The sequence below is a fragment of the Salminus brasiliensis genome, chromosome 15 (assembly GCF_030463535.1).
Source record: "Salminus brasiliensis chromosome 15, fSalBra1.hap2, whole genome shotgun sequence".
NCBI lineage: Eukaryota > Metazoa > Chordata > Actinopteri > Characiformes > Bryconidae > Salminus > Salminus brasiliensis.
The window spans coordinates 24,378,202-24,396,189 of NC_132892.1; the positions used below are offsets into that span (position 1 = coordinate 24,378,202).

At 40.5% G+C, this 17,988-nt stretch overlaps 1 protein-coding gene across 2 annotated transcripts; it reads right to left on the reverse strand.

Moving 5' to 3' along the window:
* Positions 1-1,820: 1,820 nt before the first annotated feature.
* map2k7 (mitogen-activated protein kinase kinase 7) lies at positions 1,821-16,656 on the reverse strand. 2 transcript variants are annotated; one of them, XM_072657083.1, is made up of 12 exons: positions 16,494-16,656; positions 11,998-12,045; positions 7,979-8,123; positions 7,720-7,786; positions 7,063-7,176; positions 6,075-6,194; positions 5,642-5,749; positions 5,302-5,481; positions 4,511-4,591; positions 3,837-3,979; positions 3,591-3,636; positions 1,821-3,494 (listed from the first exon to the last, which is right to left on the reverse strand). In XM_072657083.1, exons 1-12 carry the CDS (start codon positions 16,639-16,641, stop codon positions 3,354-3,356), a joined length of 1,341 nt encoding a protein of 446 aa, XP_072513184.1. In that variant the 5' UTR covers positions 16,642-16,656; the 3' UTR covers positions 1,821-3,353. The 2 variants fall into 2 exon arrangements, with proteins under 2 accessions (XP_072513184.1, XP_072513186.1); XM_072657085.1 differs by lacking the exon at positions 11,998-12,045.
* Positions 16,657-17,988: the final 1,332 nt, after the last annotated feature.

Here is a 17,988-nt window from a genome sequence, read left to right on the forward strand (position 1 = left end):
GCACATCAACACCATTAAAACACTCCAACTCTGCCTTTTAGACCTTACCAAGCCTGTCTAATCACACATTCATTTTCCCTCTTTCGTGTATCTGACCCCCCCCCCACATAGGGCTGTCATGGTGATGATTAAAAAAACTATATCAATTCAAATTGATCTTCGTGATGAATCAGCAATGATTAAAAGTTAAAAAGTGATCTTTTTCCAAAAGCATTTCTTTGAAAGACTGTATCTAGACTGTTGAGTCTGTTACGATAAAATGATTATATATTGTATATATCATATCTGTATTATCCTAATAATTAGTATTAAATTAATGTTTTAAAAAAACAGTACAATTCTATAAAAAAGAATTAGTATTAATCAATCATTCAACAAATCTACACATATTGATTCATAATTAAAACAATTAGTTTCATTTGATTAACCACTGAATATTTGATTTTGCTCAAATAATTTGATAAATAATTACCATTACTTGATTCATCAAAATAGCTGCTATTATTTGACTAATCATCAAATAATCAAGATTACTCAACTCAAATAATTGTCATTACTTGACTAATCAAAATAACTGACACTGCCCAATCATCAGAAAAATTATTGTAATGCTCAGTTAATAAATTAAAGTTGCCAGCCATACTCGACTAATAATCAAAATAATTGGCACTACTGGAATAATTGCGAGTAATCGCCAAAACAAGCAGTGGATTGCTCGATTACTAATACAGTGGACAATGACAGCCCTATTTAAATGCTGAGAACATCCGTTCATCCATTTCCCTTCAACTCCCTCTTCAACTTCCCTTGCATCCTCCCTCAATCTCCCAGCGCTTTTCTGCCATTCTGACATTTTCCTCCAACGTACCATGTCCCGTTTCTTACTACTCCCAGCTGTCTCTTCACCTTTCTTTCTTTCTTTGTATTTGCTATCACGGTCTTTCCTCATTACGCCTAGCAGTGATTTGGCTCTGAGGAGCAGTGAAGTCTCAAGGTCTACAGCTTTGGTTCTGGAAAACATGGATATATCTCCAAAGAACAGTGTGTGTGGAGTGGAGTGGTGACAAAAGCCTGATAAGACAACTGAAGTCGGTGTAGACCCGCTGTTGTGTCAAATAAAGCAGTGAAACTCAAAATTGCTTTGGTTTGCTGGAACTCAAGATTCTCTGCATGAATGAAAACAAATCAGGTTGACAGAGAGTAAAGTGAGAATGAAACGATGGAAAGAAATGAAAGAATGCGATGACAAATGGGGAACAGAAAATGGGTTTTGGATGGAGTTGGGAAGAGTTTTAAAGTAAAGAATTATGATATAAAAAAAGTAAAATCTTTGTCACATTATTACCCAGTACCACCAATTTGTTCTCATCCTCATTGTTATGCCTTGTTTCTTTATCGTCCCTGGCTTTTATTCTGTGTAAATTAACAGAAAAATGCTCAGTCACCATGACAACTTTGCTCCATTTTGCCCGATTACTTCTTTCAACAGTCTCAGGTGGTCACTGTTTAATCTGAAGCTTTAGAAGAAATCATATCCATTCAAGGACTCTCTTGACCAAGTATATTCCCTGTCCTGTCCTACTTAACTATCATATTCCTGTGGTGTAGGTGTAGTCTATCTATCTATCTATCTATCTTTTGGCCACTTCATTAAAACCATCTCATTGTTTTTGTACTTATTGTCTATTAAATAAGCCCCACTGACCATACAGAAGCACTTTTGTAGTTCTATTATGACAGACTCTAGTCCATTTGTTTCTCTGCATGCTTTATTAGCCTCCTATCACCCTCTTTTTCAATGGTCAGGACCCACAGGACCAACACAGAGAAGGTAGTATTTGGTTGATGGGTCAATTTCAGCACTGCAGTGAGTGGACCAACAACCAGAAATATCCAGCCAACAGCCTGTGATCAACGTTCTGTGAGCACTGATGAAGGACTAGAGGACACAAAAACTGCAACAACAGATGAGCTTCTATCTCTGATTTCACATCTACAAAGTGGGACAACTAGGTAGAACTGCCTAATAGGGTGGACCATGAGTGGACACAGTGTTTAAAAACTCCAGCAGCACTGCTGTGTCTGATCCATTTAAACCGGCACAAAACACACCATTAACACACCACCACCATCTCAGTGTTACTGCAGTGCTGAAAATGACCCACCACTCAAATACTACCTGCTCGGTAGTGGTCTTCTGAGGGGTCCTGAGATTTGAACAACAGGGCGAAAGGAGGCTAACAAAGTATGCAGAGAAAAATATGGACTACAGTCTGTAATTAAATCAGTACAAAGTGCTATCAAATGGTCAGTGGACAAACAGGTGGTTTCGATGGCTGATCGGTATATATAAACTCTACAAGCTATGCTAATTTTTTTTGTGTTTTATCTTTACAGTCAAACAAGATCCCATCAGCTAAAATGTATCTAAAGGATGGGCTAAAATCTGTCAAAACAAATGTCAGAAATCTTTTAAAATAGTTCAAATTCTGTAGTTAGAGTTAGAAGTGTTAGCACAAATAAATCATATCATATATAAAGAATACATTTCAGGACACTATTTAATCCTATTTCTATTTCTTGTACTGTCCTTGTATGGTAATGTGAGGACTAATAAGACTTGTACACATACACACGCACAAACACATATCTTGGCTCAGTGTTGTTAGACTACTCTGTTCAGTCCCTGAGTAAGGGGCTATGGAGGATCTGATGCTAAGGACCATGGTGCTAAATGACTTGCTATCGATATGAACACATACTACTGTACAACTATCTATAGAGTGGCTACGCACTGCACCTCATACACACACACACTGCGCAGCCACCTATGGCTTACACTGATTGAACGTCATGTAAGTATGTGAATGCCTCACTGGACAATATTCACAGCTGTGGCTATACATTACACAGTGGACTATAGCTTATGTTGGTAGTGGACGTCTATGACACTATACATGTCGGGCTACAATAAACGATGAATGTGCATGAACTAGCAACCGCTAACACTAACGTCCGTCCTGATAAGACCGGTGGATGAAAAAAAAAAAAGGAAAAAAATATATATGCATATTATTATATGTATATAGATATATAAACATGTTGCAAATTTACATCACACTTGCCCATGTCCGTCTGTCAGTCAGGCTCTCACCTTTACCCCCTCTCAATCCATCCATCCATCCATCTATCCACTCCTCGCCATTTGTCCATAAATCACTTGCTCCATCCTTCAGTCTCTTTCTCTTTTTCTCTCTCTCAACTAGCACCTTTATCTCTCCACACCTGCACATACACACACAGAGAGCTCCCTCTCCATCCAACGCTCTATTTCTCCATCTCTCTCTCTCTGGCTACCTGCTGAACAGTGAGTGGAGCTGGTGTTGGCTGTAGCACTGGCTGCTGCGTGGAGACTCAGTGCGCTCCATCACGGTCTGAAACCAGCCTGCCACGTCCACCTCCAGCACCTCATAACGCCGGATGAAACTGTGTTCCTGTGGGAGACATATTATAAGGTCAGAGGTCTTTATATGATACTAATGTAATGAACTTATTAGCATCTAAATTTACTATAGACAAAGGACCCTTACAAGCAGCTTGTGGTATTTTGGCCTTTTTCTGTGATCCTTTGTGAGGCTGCAAAGACAAAGACATGGTAAATAATCACCTAATACACTCTTAACCTTGATTGGTAGGGCTTTTTGTAAACAGAAAAGAAGACTGTGTGTGTATACACGTTTGTAAACCTGTCTGAGGTCTTTTTCTGATGAAAAATAAAAAGGAGCTGTTTTATGGAGTGTGTGTGTGTGTGTTTGTGTACATATATACACACATACCAGTCTTTAACGAAAGACTGGAAGTCCAGAGAGAAACCCATGCTGAGAGGCAGAAGAGGAGGGTCTTCCTGCAGCACTTTGGTCAGAACCTCAAAGTCTGTCTTACAGTTCTTATAAGGGAATTGTCCCGTGGCCAGCTCCACCTACAAGACAGGCAGAACAAATGCACTTTAGAATACAAATCACCAATAATATCTAGAATAAAACACAACAGACCAATAGTTTACTAAGCTAGAATAAAGAAATAAAGAAATATTACATATTGAAAAACTGGAATCTCAAGATGCCACTGCGCTATGAGAGGTTGCAAAATGGTACCAAGTAGGGCTGTCACTAACAATAATTTTTCTATAGATTAATCTATAGATTCTTTTGTAAATTTGATTGATCTAGACAATTCATTTTCCTCTAGAAAAACATTTATTTGGACAAGTGCAAAACTGTAAGTTTAACCAACGGACCGGACAGGAGCCAGAAACAGCTCATGGAGCAGTTACGCAGCGGTAATGAGGAAAAGCAAATATTATTTGAACTGGAGTGTTTTAGACACCTAACTTATTTTAAAAGCCAAAAATAAATAAATAAAGTCACTGATTATCGACTACACTCAATAATCGTGGCAGTCCTAGCAATAAGTGTTAGTTAACATTTTATGAAGCAGGTAAAAGACCCACCAGAGAGATGCCAAGACTCCAAACGTCGGCCCTGATGTCATAGTCTGGCTTACTGGGGTCTGGAGGGTCTATTCTCTCAGGCTGAAAGCACAAACACATCAACAAATCAAAAAGATCAAAGACACGGAATGCTGTACTGTACCATACACACTGTATGGACAAAAGTTGGGACACCTGCTCATTCATTGCTTCTTCTGAAATCAAGGGTATGAAAAAAAGACCTTATCCTGCTTTTACTGGAGTAACTGTCTCTACTGTGCAGGAGAGGCTTTCTACTGGATTTTGGAAGATTTTCTGGGAAGATGTGATTACATTTAATGACAAGAACATTAGCGAGGTCCGAATGTTGGATAATCATCACCCCTCCTTGTTCCCAACTCTGCAGCTTATCCCAAAAGTATTGAATGGAGCCCCATGATTCCAGAACACAGTTCCTCAATGTTGTGGGTTTTACACCCCTCTGGACTATGCCTAGCATTAGGCATGGTGCCAGTAGGCTCATGTTTATCTGCTTCAGAGACTCCTAATCTATTGGCAGTACTTCTCCACAGGGACAAGTTGTGTGTGTGCGCGCATTTGCACATCTGTGTCAGCAATGGGGGCAATTTAAAGCAGCTGAATGCATTCATTAGAAGGGGTGTCCACAAACATTGGGACATTTAGTGTTTGTGATACATACTTGCCCACATAAAAGCATCTGTCTGTCCGGGACTGAACATTTGTGAGCGTTGCTATGCATCCCTACAAACCTCCCTCTAGCCTTGTGCGTGTGTGTGTGTGTTAACACTCACCGCCATGTAAGCAGCACAGCCAGCGCTGCGAGTCTTAGCCTTGGAGTCGACGAGCCGGCCGCTGATGCCGAAATCGCAGAGCTTGATCTGGCCTTTAGCGTCCAGCAAAATGTTGGAGGGTTTCACGTCTCGGTGGATTACTCCATGCTTCTCTTTCAGATACAGTAGAGCTTTCACTATCTGTAAAAATAATGATGATTAATATTAATATCACTCTATGACTCATTACAAGTATTCTTATTTACTTATTAAATGAAAAACAAATGCAAACGTAGAACTTTAAGAAATTAACTGACATTTTCATAAGTAGTTAAGAAGTGTCAAAAAGACAAAGGCTCACCGCCACAGTCATTTTCCCAAGGATACACTCTGGTATGGGTCCCTGGATCCGCTTCTTCAGCTTCTCTGCACACGTGCCCATGAGCTCCATGGCAATGAACACATCCGTCTGTGAGTAAAGAACCATGGGATTTGTAGTTCAAATACAGTGAAGCTTGAAGGCTTATTCATTTTGTAACATTTTGCGCGGTCATGCAAAAAACCTGCATCTCAAAAAGAGAAAGAACCTTCTTAACCTTTAATGGAAGTCACTGTAAAAAGATTTCATTCCAAATCACTTGAATGCACAATATAAAGAATACTGCCAGATTAAAAAAAATCCAAATGTGAGAATACAGCAAAAATAGAGATGCAAGATTTTTGCGTGACAGTAATACACAAGCAAGACTGACATTATATGGATAGACAGATAGAATAAAGTGTGCAGGACTGACATTGGTGACTATAGCTCCATAGCACTGGATGATGTATGGGCAGTCATGGCTCTTCAACACCACATCCAGATCCATCAAAATCCTCTTATTTTCGTCCTTGTTACCCGTCCTCCGCATTTGCTGTAGACAAACACACACACACACACACACACACACACACAAAGCAAAATTAACAAACATTCCCTACAAAAACACTTTTCTCATCCTTGTTCACACACACACTTTGCTAGCAGCGTGAAGTGATGTAATTAGTACACAATAATTACGTGCTAACTTTAATAGAAGGCATACTGAATCGGTAATTAAGAGGTAATCAGACACACACACACACACACTTGTCTTTTACTGTCTGAAGCAGCACTTCAACATTGCCTGAGATAAAAATGCTCTGTGAATATGCGTCCATGGAACACAGACTATATGGACAAACGTATTGGGACACATGCTTATTCATTGTTTCTTCTGAAATCAAGGAAGCCTGAAGTAACTGTTTCTACTATCAAGTCAAAGCTTTCTACAAGATTTTGGAGGATTGCTGTGAGGATTTGATTTCATGTTCACCACCCCCCTTCTTCCCCAACTTCCCAACTTAACCCAAATGTATTGAATGAAGCATCATCATTATTCCAGAGAACACTGTTCCACTGCCCCACAGCTCAATGCTGGGGGGCTATATATCCCTCTAGCCAACGCATGGCATTAGGCATGGTTCTAATAGGTTCATGTTTATCAGCTCCAGAGAGTCCTATTCTTTTCTTAATCATTCTCTACAGGGACTTGACAAGCTGTGTGTGTGCACACATGTGCACATCTGCATCAGCAATGGGTGAAACTTAAAATAGCTGAACGCTGCCCCGTATTAGAGTTTGTTTTTTAGCTGCTGTGACTCACTGTATTTAGTTTTCTAGCATGTGTGTAAGAGATCCTACGGTACAGATCACACTTTCCGATATATACAGATATATACATTTACAGTGTGTACTCTCACCTTAACAGCAATGACATGGCCGGTCTTCTTAAAGCGCACTTTAAACACCTGCCCACAGGTGCCACTGCCAATCTCCCCTTCACTGATTAAGTCTGTCACCTCTGCAGGGTAACGCTGCAACACACACACACACACACAATTCAGTATAAACCAGGACTGCATGATGATGCTTTTCATTGCTTAACATAGCCAAGAACCTACTGCTTTGACAAAAAGAGGCCAAAAGGCTGACATACACAATGACCAACTGAAGCCTGGTGTTTTGGTGCAAAATCATAACCTGGCAGGACTTTTTAATGCAGCGTTTCCTAACTCTGGTCCTGGAAAACACATTTCAGCATTCTCTTGCTCTAGCAGGCTTGAATTCATCAAGGTCATGTTCATTAGCAGACTGGCTGAATCAGTGTAACACCAAAACAAATCTATGCAGGACAGGGTACACCCAGACCAGGGTTAGAAACCACCATGCGATGAAGTGTTCACATCACCTTGATCTTTCTATTGTACAAAGCAACACTTACTTTTTTTGTGATAATGTGAGCTCAGCACAAATGCACTCTTAAAAATCTACTCCATCTATTCCACAGACAGCCAAAATTTTATTATCTTTTCCCACCTACATGATCGAAAATCCTTTTTTTAAATAGTGGATCTCACCTGTCCATCAATCTTTAGGTAACCCGTCTGTTTCATGATTTCCTGTAGCTTCTGGTCTATTTCAGCACTGTGAAAACAGGACCAAACAACAAAGGCTTGTAAAAGAATTCAGTAAAATATATAAAAACATTAGATGTTATTGTAAGAGAGAGCAGCTAAACCATACTAATGAACTAATCACAGTTACAATCTTTTATCTTTTTTTTGTTTTTAAACCTGTGACGGCCATAATATCTATATGTATGAGTGTACAACATACTTCTCCAAGCTTTTCTGCAGGCCATATGGTGGTGTGGGCAGCGTGAGCATATGTCGGGGTCTGCTAGGGTACGAGTGATGCTGGGGTGAACTCTCTGAGGAAGAGGAACGGCTCCCGCCATCGTTGGCCAGCGGTAACTGTAAAGCTGAGCGGGAGGATTATGGGAATAAGACAAAGGAGGAGAGAGACAGACACAATCAGATAAAGAATCAACAGCTCCTGCTTTCCAGGATCACCACTAGGACAATCAAGTAGGAGAAATCACACTAACATTTCCTAACTTTAATTTTCTCCTTGATCCAGAAACTAAACTCACTGACCAAGACAACTACAGTAAACTACGTCCAGGACAGAAGTGAAGCTCAACTGTCTGCTGAACTGCTCCTTTTAATTAGTAGGCCTGTCACGCTAACTTTTTTATTGGATGACATATTGCCCCAGAAATAATTGAAATAAACAACATTATTGTCATTTTAAGATCATTTTATGACACAGATATAATGACACAGACCATCCATAACATTAACACCACCTGTCTAATAATGCTGCCACAACAGATTTGACCTTTCAAAGCACAGAGTCTACAAGACTCCTGAAGTGTCATCAAGACGTAAGCAGCAGATCAAGTTGTGAGGTGGGACCTCCATGGATTGCATCAATGAGTCTTAGGCGCCCATGACCCCATCTAGTAGTTTTGTGACAGGCCCATTAACTGACATTAACTCGTTGCAGCCAGAGGACTGACTTTAGACAGTGTTGATGCTGCATCGAGTTCAAGTTCTTCCAGCCTGAAAGTATTAAACCATAGTGCTCTGTCTCACATATCAGACCCATTGCTCAACAGAGCTGAATTTTGTCATGCAAAGGTGCAAAGAACACACAAAGAACACAAAGAGGTGCAACACCAGCCACTGAAGTTAGCATTAGCCGTTCCTCACCATGCACTTGGACACAGGAAACTCACATAGTAGTGGAGGGCTTCTTTTGACATTTGCAAACAATTGTCCAAGAAAATAAAAAAGTTCAATGATTTTACTTTATGTATCCATACTTCACCCACAAAATTGTTGAGTTGTAGATACTGTTGGCAGCCAGAACAAGTTTTACAGAACGTTGACAAAATCCCATTTAGCCGTTATGAGACATTGTAGGGGTTGGTTCAAAAATACAAACATTTTATTAACAGTGATTTTTTTTTTCTTTCAGTCGTATGGTTGATCATTTTGGATGGAATCTAAAGATTTCCACCTCTGGCTGCTGCAAAAGAGCTTGACTTTATTAATATACATTTAAGCCTAAAGTCACATTTTCTGTTCTTGCCAAACAGGCAATATACTCACATCTGCTACATTAACATTAACTTAGCTAGTTACGCTATGATGAGGTGGTAAAGACTATCAGGAAATATCAGTAGCTAAAATTATTTTAAAAAAGTGATGGAAAGGGGCTTTTCAAATAAAGTCACATGATTCTCTGTTCATTTTGCTTCCTTTGATGTCACTCCTAATCACGGCAGCCTCCATCATTTATAATGTCTTTAGTAGATGGAGACACAACTGTTCACAAGTTTCGGAATTGCGCCCAACATGTGCTAAACCAGCTTGGACCATGTGAAACCAGCTACCAGCAAAAGGTGGTCTTAAGCTGGGTTTTCCAACAGGGAGGTCTCTCTCTTTCTCATGGTGCTTCCTCCAAGCGTCATTAGAAAGCTCCACACACATGGAGGAGAACACTAAGAGACTGATTCTGACAGAAGACTGCTCTGGTTAGAATCACGTTGAGTGACGCAAATGGATGTCAAACTAGCAGGTTCCCAACAATATAACCAACATCTCACTGGGCTGAATTGGATTTTTGCCCATGCTCTGTAGCTTTTCTAACCTGGTAACTGTTGCTATAAAATCATTTCGAAAACAGATTGTGGATGTTTTGCTTTCAGCATCACTTCTGCTAGATGTGAGTGAACAAATCCTAAGAGGAAGTGGAGGAGGTTTTTATTGTACAGGGGAACATCAGAAATGTGTGAGAGGAGAGAAGAGGAGGAAAAACAGAATTTGCTGTGCTTCTGATTTCCTCCACTGGAAAACCTGTGTGTGGAAGAGAATCAGTTAGTGTAGGTTAGTCCGTGCAGTCAGGCAACTAAGCCACATATACGCGACTCTACGAGACACCTGCGGGATGCACACACACTCGGTCTCACACATACACACACTCTTTCACTTTGCATCGAGCACTGAAAACTGCCAGCCAAACGGCAGAAAGATGGACAGACGGAACAATCCAGAGAGGAAAATAAAGGCTAGTCTAGTTCACACCCAGCAAAAACTGACCGCTTCAGACGCCCTGTCCAATGTCGTATCTGTGCGTTAGCTTGTGTGTGTGCGTGAGTTAGTTTGTGTGTGAATTAGGGGTGTAAAGATACTATGACACTGTACATTGTAGGTTTTAGACCATGATATGGAACAAAACCTAAACTTTATTTATTTCATTTTATTAATTATTTACAGGGAGTTTCTCAAGCGCCTCCCAAGTGGCACATCCTTCTAAGCGTTGGCTCTATCATCAAGGGATCACCAGTTTGTGCATTGGTGATGACACTGCCACCATGTAATACAATTCTGACTGATTTCAGTTCATTTGTGCCACCACTAGCATACACTATTAATACAGCACTGCCGCCTAGTGCACATTTTCTGACAAATTTATGTAAAAATGATTGCTTTTAAGGGTAGACGAGTATTTGAGTACTCTTTTGAAAACCCCAGAGTATTCAAAGTTTGCCAAATATGACATTTTAGCAAAGGGCGCAATAGTCACAACGCAGAACATTTAATAACTTTTCAATAATGTCAAATTATTTGCTATTTAATACAAAAAGAAATTCAAGAATTTTAATTTTCATAACAGATATACAAGAGGCAGGTTTTATCTGCCCGATATTGTGAAAATATCAGTATTTTTTAATATTGCAATACATATCACAGAAAAAAAAAACTAACTTTGCAATGTCAGTTTTTTCCAATATCGTGCAGCCCTATTTTAGCATAAACTTTTTCTATTAATTGTAAATCTAATCTAACCTTCCCTAAGACTGCACACTGGAAAGAACCTGCTGATACAATATGTATCACATCAAAGTTACAATTCAATATATTGTGATTTATTTTGAGACTGTACAAAAAATAATAAACTATATATTTTTCTTTTAGCAAATAAAAATCAGAAAATTGGGAGGTCTGACACCAATCTTTCCATCTAAACTACTTATTAAAAATCAATCAATATTTAATAAACAATGTTTTAACAGTCCATCAACTTCTGTATTAAAAAAATAGATTATAGTATCATAACACCCCTAGAGTACATGTCCCTACATGCATTTACAACTGAGCCGTGCAATTACAGTTATTTCATGCACAAAGTCATCCACGCACCAAAACAGGTTAATAAATACATTCACCAACCTACACACGCGCACATCACACACACACACACACAGTCACGCTCAAACACACACGCACACACAGCACTGCCACTGAAACTCGCTCTAGCAAAAGGAGAGATGGTGGGGAGGTTTAAGAATAATGAGTGGAGTAAAGGACAGAAGGTGAAAGAGAGAGGTTTATGTGTAACAAGTCAAATGAAGACGATGCAGGCAGACAGCAATATCTTCAGTGTCAGAGTCGGACACTTCCAGTCCATTCCTTCAATTGTCCTGAATCTACTGCATTAACTGCGGATGAAAGTATGAGGTGTGAAAGAAGCCTGTGACTGGAGATGGGTAAGGTATGGGGTTTGATGTATGGAAGGGGGGAAAAAGAGGGCAGGAAGGGGCAGAATGAGGATGAAAGTAAAAGGTGAGAGGAGAGGAAGTGAGAGTGAGAGAGTATGAGGTGCTGAAGAGAAGAGAGGAAGGACAGAGGAAAGGTGGAGGGAGAGAGGGAGAGAGAGAGAGAGAGAGAGAGAGAGAGAGAGAGAGAGAGAGATGCAGTGGCAGTGGGTGATTTAGTGAATGGTACCTGCGCGCTGGGAGGGGGCTGGAGCAGGACTGAGCTGGATCACGATGACTAGATACAGGAGAGAAAAACACACACGCTCATTACTGAAGGAAAAACACACACATTGCCTCACACACATGCCAGAGATGGTTGCTTTACTCTGTATAATTTTGCCCTCATTCACTCATACAGCACACACCTGTGATACTGATTTACTCTTTCTTACACTTTCATTTCAGGCTCAACTCCAACACACACACACACACACACACAGTCATGTTTCTTCTAGGATTTTTATCACAGCATTACCAGAGCTTTTAAGCAGACCAACAAATACCAGAATCGACATGTCCATGCTCTGCTCACAAAATGTGAGTTTGGACAGTCTTTACAGAATGGTGGTAAAAAATACCATCCAATTTATATTCATCAGCTTAAAGTGCAACGCTACTGAGCTGAACTCGGTTATTTATGAGTCATCCAACGAAACAGGCACCATTTGTGTCCACAACATTTGATGAGATGCATTAAGCACAAAAAAAGAAAGCACCAAAGTTTTCAAAGCTTTAAGCAAATAATTCAAATGTTCTTGTTAACATGATATACAACAAAATCTTCTTTTTAAAGTAACATACTATTTTTAATCATTTCACATTGGAATATGGACATTTTCACATGTCCACATGGACAAACATGAGGTATGAATCTAAAATATCATCAAATATATGGCTCATTCTAAAATTAGTGTTACCTTTCATGTCCGCCTTTTTATCATTTTTTAATTTATCTCAATTTCTCATTTAATTCATTTAGAAAAATAATGTAAATTCTATAAAATGATTACTATTAACAAGGCTTCAATCCTCCTCTCCTGACAAACAATTTTCAGTTTTTTGTGATGATGTTATTAAGAGTTAAAGAATAGGCAGTTGAATAACCATTTTGTGTAGAATATTTAATTTCAGCAATTAAAACATTATTTCCTCAGTCCCAAAGTTCTGGTCAATTCTGTAATGTCTGCTGAAAAAAACATAAAATCTGCAAACAGTTCTGGAATCTAGTTTGAGTTTAGAACATACTTTTACATTCTACTTATTTGTTATTTATCTCATCTTTTTGATATTTTGCAATATGTGTCCTTGTTTGCATATACATACACTCCAAATTAGCATCTTATTTAATGTAAAAATGTTATGATTTATATGTGTTCCTCAATACAATTTACCACCTCATCACACTAATTTGTTTAGCCTACAAAGAATGTACTGTTGCTTTAAATGACATCACCAAACCACCTTGTCACATAAAAAATAGATAGGGTAAACTTTTGCTTTTTCATTTTTACACTATTAACACAAAAATATTTCAAATTAACTGGCATACGTGGCAACTTATATTAGGATAAAATGTACCACCCCACCACAGTTAACTGTGAATATGGCTCAAATGTCTAAATAATATTAATTATAATATTAATAAGAAATGTATTCCCGTAGTGGGAAAATAAGTTTTGAGTATAATTGAACACATCTCTCTCATTAAAAAAATAAAATAAATAAATAAATATTGAAAATTGCTACATGGAAATAGAATAGGCACCTGTTTCATAGAATGACTCCATGAGTAATAAAGAGTTTGTAAACATCCACCAGTGCATACTCACTAAACTGCAAGAAGCTGATTGCATATTTTGTAAGGACTTTTTTTGGCACTGCTGTTTCATCGGAGTCATGACTGCCATAATACCTACCCTAATACATAATCATATTATAATATTTTGAATTCTTATCAAAAGTTCTAACATAATACAAATGTAGAGTCAGGTACATTGCTCAGCTCTAGCTTCCATATCCACATTTCTCCACAAACCTCAAAGCAACTCTTTAGACAATGTTACAAAGCACATATTAGCCAAGACAGTATTCTCACAAGGAATAACTTACAATTAGTACTTACAAGTAAGGCACAGAAAAAGTGAGATTCATTATCTATCAGACTGGACTGTGAAACCATGACATTTATAATTAGAGAGAAGTTTAATATATTAGATTTAATATATTTTAAAATAAAACACAATGAATACAGAAAATCACGATCATGAATGGATTCCTGTCCCCCCGCACAGGCAATCATATTGAACCTGAAAATACGTGCATCGTTACTGCTCTGGTGAAAGGTGTAATGGGAAGCAAGTAGAGGAACTCCAGAAAGTTTTGGAAAGAACACGATCAGCCGCTCCACCTCCTCACCTCACATTACCCTGTGCTTGTTCATACACGCCACAGTCTGGTATCACCCTTCATTTGGCCCCTGTGCTTAAAAGGTGTGTTTTAGGGCTCACAGAGCACTGGAGGCAAAACTGAACTGCAGCTTTGGTCTGTGGAGCTTTTTCCACGCCAGAGAAGTCATCATTCATGAGCAGGAAAGCAAGCTTAGATGTTGCACATTACACACATGCACAAGTTTGAAATTAATTCCAAGAAAAACACCAACAACCTAATCCTAAATCACAGGGAAAGGAAATCTCACCTATTTTCTTCAAAATGAGCAATTCTTTCACAGTATTTTTGTTTTCTAGCACCTGTTTTAATGGGATATTGTGTTTTTTTTTTTACAAGCACAAGTTCTTGCATTGCTGAGATTAATGCTTTTAAATAATGTGCTTAGATACCTAAAACTGCACTGTGCTGCATATGCAAAACATACACATCCCTGTTCAAAGGCCCGTATTCATAAGAATATAAACTACTGCTGACCTCTGATTCACACAGACACACACACACACACTCTGGGACGATTAACACACCTGCCTCAAGTGTTTAGACAGAGAACAGACTACAGTCAAGATTAAGACATTACAGAGACATAAAGATTTATTTTTCTCCCAAGCATAATCTATAATTATATAACCTGCCAAAGGCCAAGCTGCACATTATGCCCAAAAGTATCTAATTAGTGCATTCAGTTACTTTCAAGGATTGCCAATTGCTGACACAGGCTAGTAACAGCTTGTATAACCTCCATAGAAAGGCACTGCCATTAGAATGGGACACTCTGGGGCAGCAGAACATGAGCCTAAGGTCACCATGTCCAATGCCCCGGGCTGAGGAGCGGTTTGCTGAATTCTCTGTAGTAAAGAAGCTCCATCCAGCGCTTTTGGGATAAGCTGGAGTGAAGTTCAGAACGCACCATCCAACATCAGCCCCAGATCTCGTTACTGCTCTCATGGCTGAACATAATCAAATCCTCCAGCAGCGTTCCAGCATTACGTGTAAAAGCCTTTCCAGAATAGTAAGGTCAGCAAAGATGGGCCAGACCTTCTACTCATACCTTTGATTTTGGACAAAACGTGGATGAGCAGGTATCGACTTGATATTGGACATATCACGATCTAGTGTGACATGTTATGAAGGACCTAAAGCGCCACTCTGTCACAGAGTACTTACATAGTTTCAATATCATTTCTTGCAGCTTCTCCTCAAACCAGAGCTGTGTCCAAAACCGTGTCCTATTCACTATCCCCTACATGCGAATACCCAGATCACTACATAGAGCACTATCACAGGGAACAGAATTCAACAAGGTAGTGAATGATTTGTACTGGAAGCAGAGTAAACACCAAAATGAGGCAGTGCAGGGGGTCCTCCAGGACCAGCGTAGGGAACCACTGTCCTAGAGGGCCCTAAAAGCCCACCAGGCCAGGTTTAGATGCGTAAGAGCTAGAGAACAGCACATGCCTAGCCTATTAGGACCTAATCTACTCAGGACCACCAGTTTGGCTCTGGAATATGAAAATGATTCAGCTGTCCATTTTAGACAGCTGGCTCCATTTCTAGCATTAGCCTGTTAGCTGATGTCAGACGCTTTGCTAAACTAAACCGATCAACCCTGTTTGTGATCCGAGGACGGATTTGGGTGTCCCAAAAATGAGCGTCAGACCAGCAGTTAAACAAGCAGAGGTGATTTTGAGAACTGATCCTCAGCCAGCAGGCTGGGTAATGTTGTGTGACTGGGGACGACGGCCTGCTAATCTATTTAGCCAGTCAGCTAACGGTTATCTAGCTAAATGCAACGGTGGCGAATCCATGGCCAGAAAGTGGAAATCCACCCCAGGTTTTGTTTTCAACCGCCTCGTCGACTCAGCCGCACATTGGCTGCAGCAGATCCGCCCAGACTGTTAGAGCGAAATCCCGGAGTGGACTTTCACCTTCCGGACCTGGACTCGCCACCGCCGTCTAAATGACCACAAAGTGGACATTGTACGACATTATTATTCAACTATAGGTTTTCATATTCGCACCCAGTCGACTCTACTTAGTGCCCAGATTGTGCAGAGTCGTCAACAAGCTGTCAGTGTGACAGCTCTGACCGGCCCGAGATAAGCACTTGGTGTTTGTTTATGTAGCCTCTGTTAGCTCCCCTGGATTCCGCCTCTCGCTCTCTCCGCGAGCCTCCCTCTCCCTCTCGCTCTCTCTCTCTTTTCCCCGGCGACTCGACAGCTTTCTCGGGACACTTACTCGGCCTTGGGCGAGAGCGCTGTGGGCTCATGTCGATGCTGAGGTCGATTCGTCTCCGAGCTTCTTTATTTTCTTGCTTCAGTTTCTCCTCGATTCGGGAGAGTCTCTGTTCCAGCGACGACATCTTGGAAAAATTCAGCAGCACCATCGAGCGGCCCCGGCTCAAAACTCACACACACACACACACACACACACACTCCCCCCTGGCGACGGTGTTGGAGGACGACAACACACACACACACACACACACACACACACACACACACACACACACACACACACTCACACACACACACACACACACACACACACACACTCACACACACACACTCACACACACACACACACACACACACACACACACACTCACTTCAAGGTACACTTCAACTATGGGAGACTAAATGAAAAAAAAAAAAAAGATCCAGCAAATCACATTGTCTGATTTTTAAAGAATTTATTTGTAAATAATGGTGGAAAATAAGTATTTGGTCAAAAGGTAAAGGTGCACATATTTGTCACTGTACACTGTACAGCGAAATGTGTCCTCCGCATTTAACCCATCTGGTAGTGAACACTCACATGTGTTAGGGGCAGTGAGTACAGACACACACCCAGAGCGGTGGGCAGCCAACTCCAGCGCCCGGGGAGCAGAGAGGATAAAGGGCCTTGTTCAAGGGCCCAACAGTGGCAGCTTGCCGAGCCCGGGAATCGAACCCACAACCCTGTTATCAATATCCCGACACTCTAACCGCTGAGCCACCACTGCCCACACCTACGAACAAACAAGATTTCTGGCTGTCACAGACCTGTACCTTCTTCTTTAAGAGGCTTCTCTGTCCTCCACTCATTACCTGTATTAATGGCACCTGTTTGAACTCGTTAACAGTATAAAAGACACCGGCCCACAACCTCAAACAGTCACACTCCAAACTCCACTATGATGAAGACCAAAGAGCTGTCGAAGGACACCAGAAACAAAACTGTAGACCTGCACCAGGCTGGGAAGCCTGAATCTGCAATAGGCAAGCAGCTTGGTGTGAAGAAATCTACTGTGGGAGAAATTGTAAGAAAATGGGAGACCTACAAGACTATTGATAATCTCCCTTGATCAGGGGCTCCACGCAAGATCTCATCCTGTGGGGTCAAAATGATCACAAGAACGGTGAGCAAAAATCCCAGAACTACACGGAGGGACCTGATGAATGACCTGCAGAGAGCTGGAACCAAAGTAACAAAGGCTACCATCAGTAACACACTATGCTGAGAGGGACTCAAATCCTGCAGTGCCAGGCGTGTCCCCCTGCTTAAGACAGTACATGTCCAGGACCATCTGAAGTTTGCCAGAGAGCATATGGATGATCCAGAAGAGGACTGTGAGAATATCATGTGGTCAGATAAACCAAAATAGAACTTTTTGGTAAAAACTCAGCTCGTCGTGTTTGGAGGAAGAAGAATGCTGAGTTGCAGCCCAAGAACACCATACCTACTGGGGTGA

Bases quoted from the DNA above. Each gene is read 5' to 3' on its own strand.
- map2k7 (XM_072657083.1), bottom strand. From the start codon at position 16,641: ATGGTGCTGCTGAATTTTTCCAAGATGTCGTCGCTGGAACAGAGACTC. The intron at 7,177-7,719 runs GTGAGATCCACT...TGTGTGTTGCAG, and splicing joins ACCTAAAGATTGATGGACAG to CGTTACCCTGCAGAGGTGAC. The intron at 6,195-7,062 runs GTGAGAGTACAC...GTTTGTCTACAG, and splicing joins GCCATGTCATTGCTGTTAAG to CAAATGCGGAGGACGGGTAA.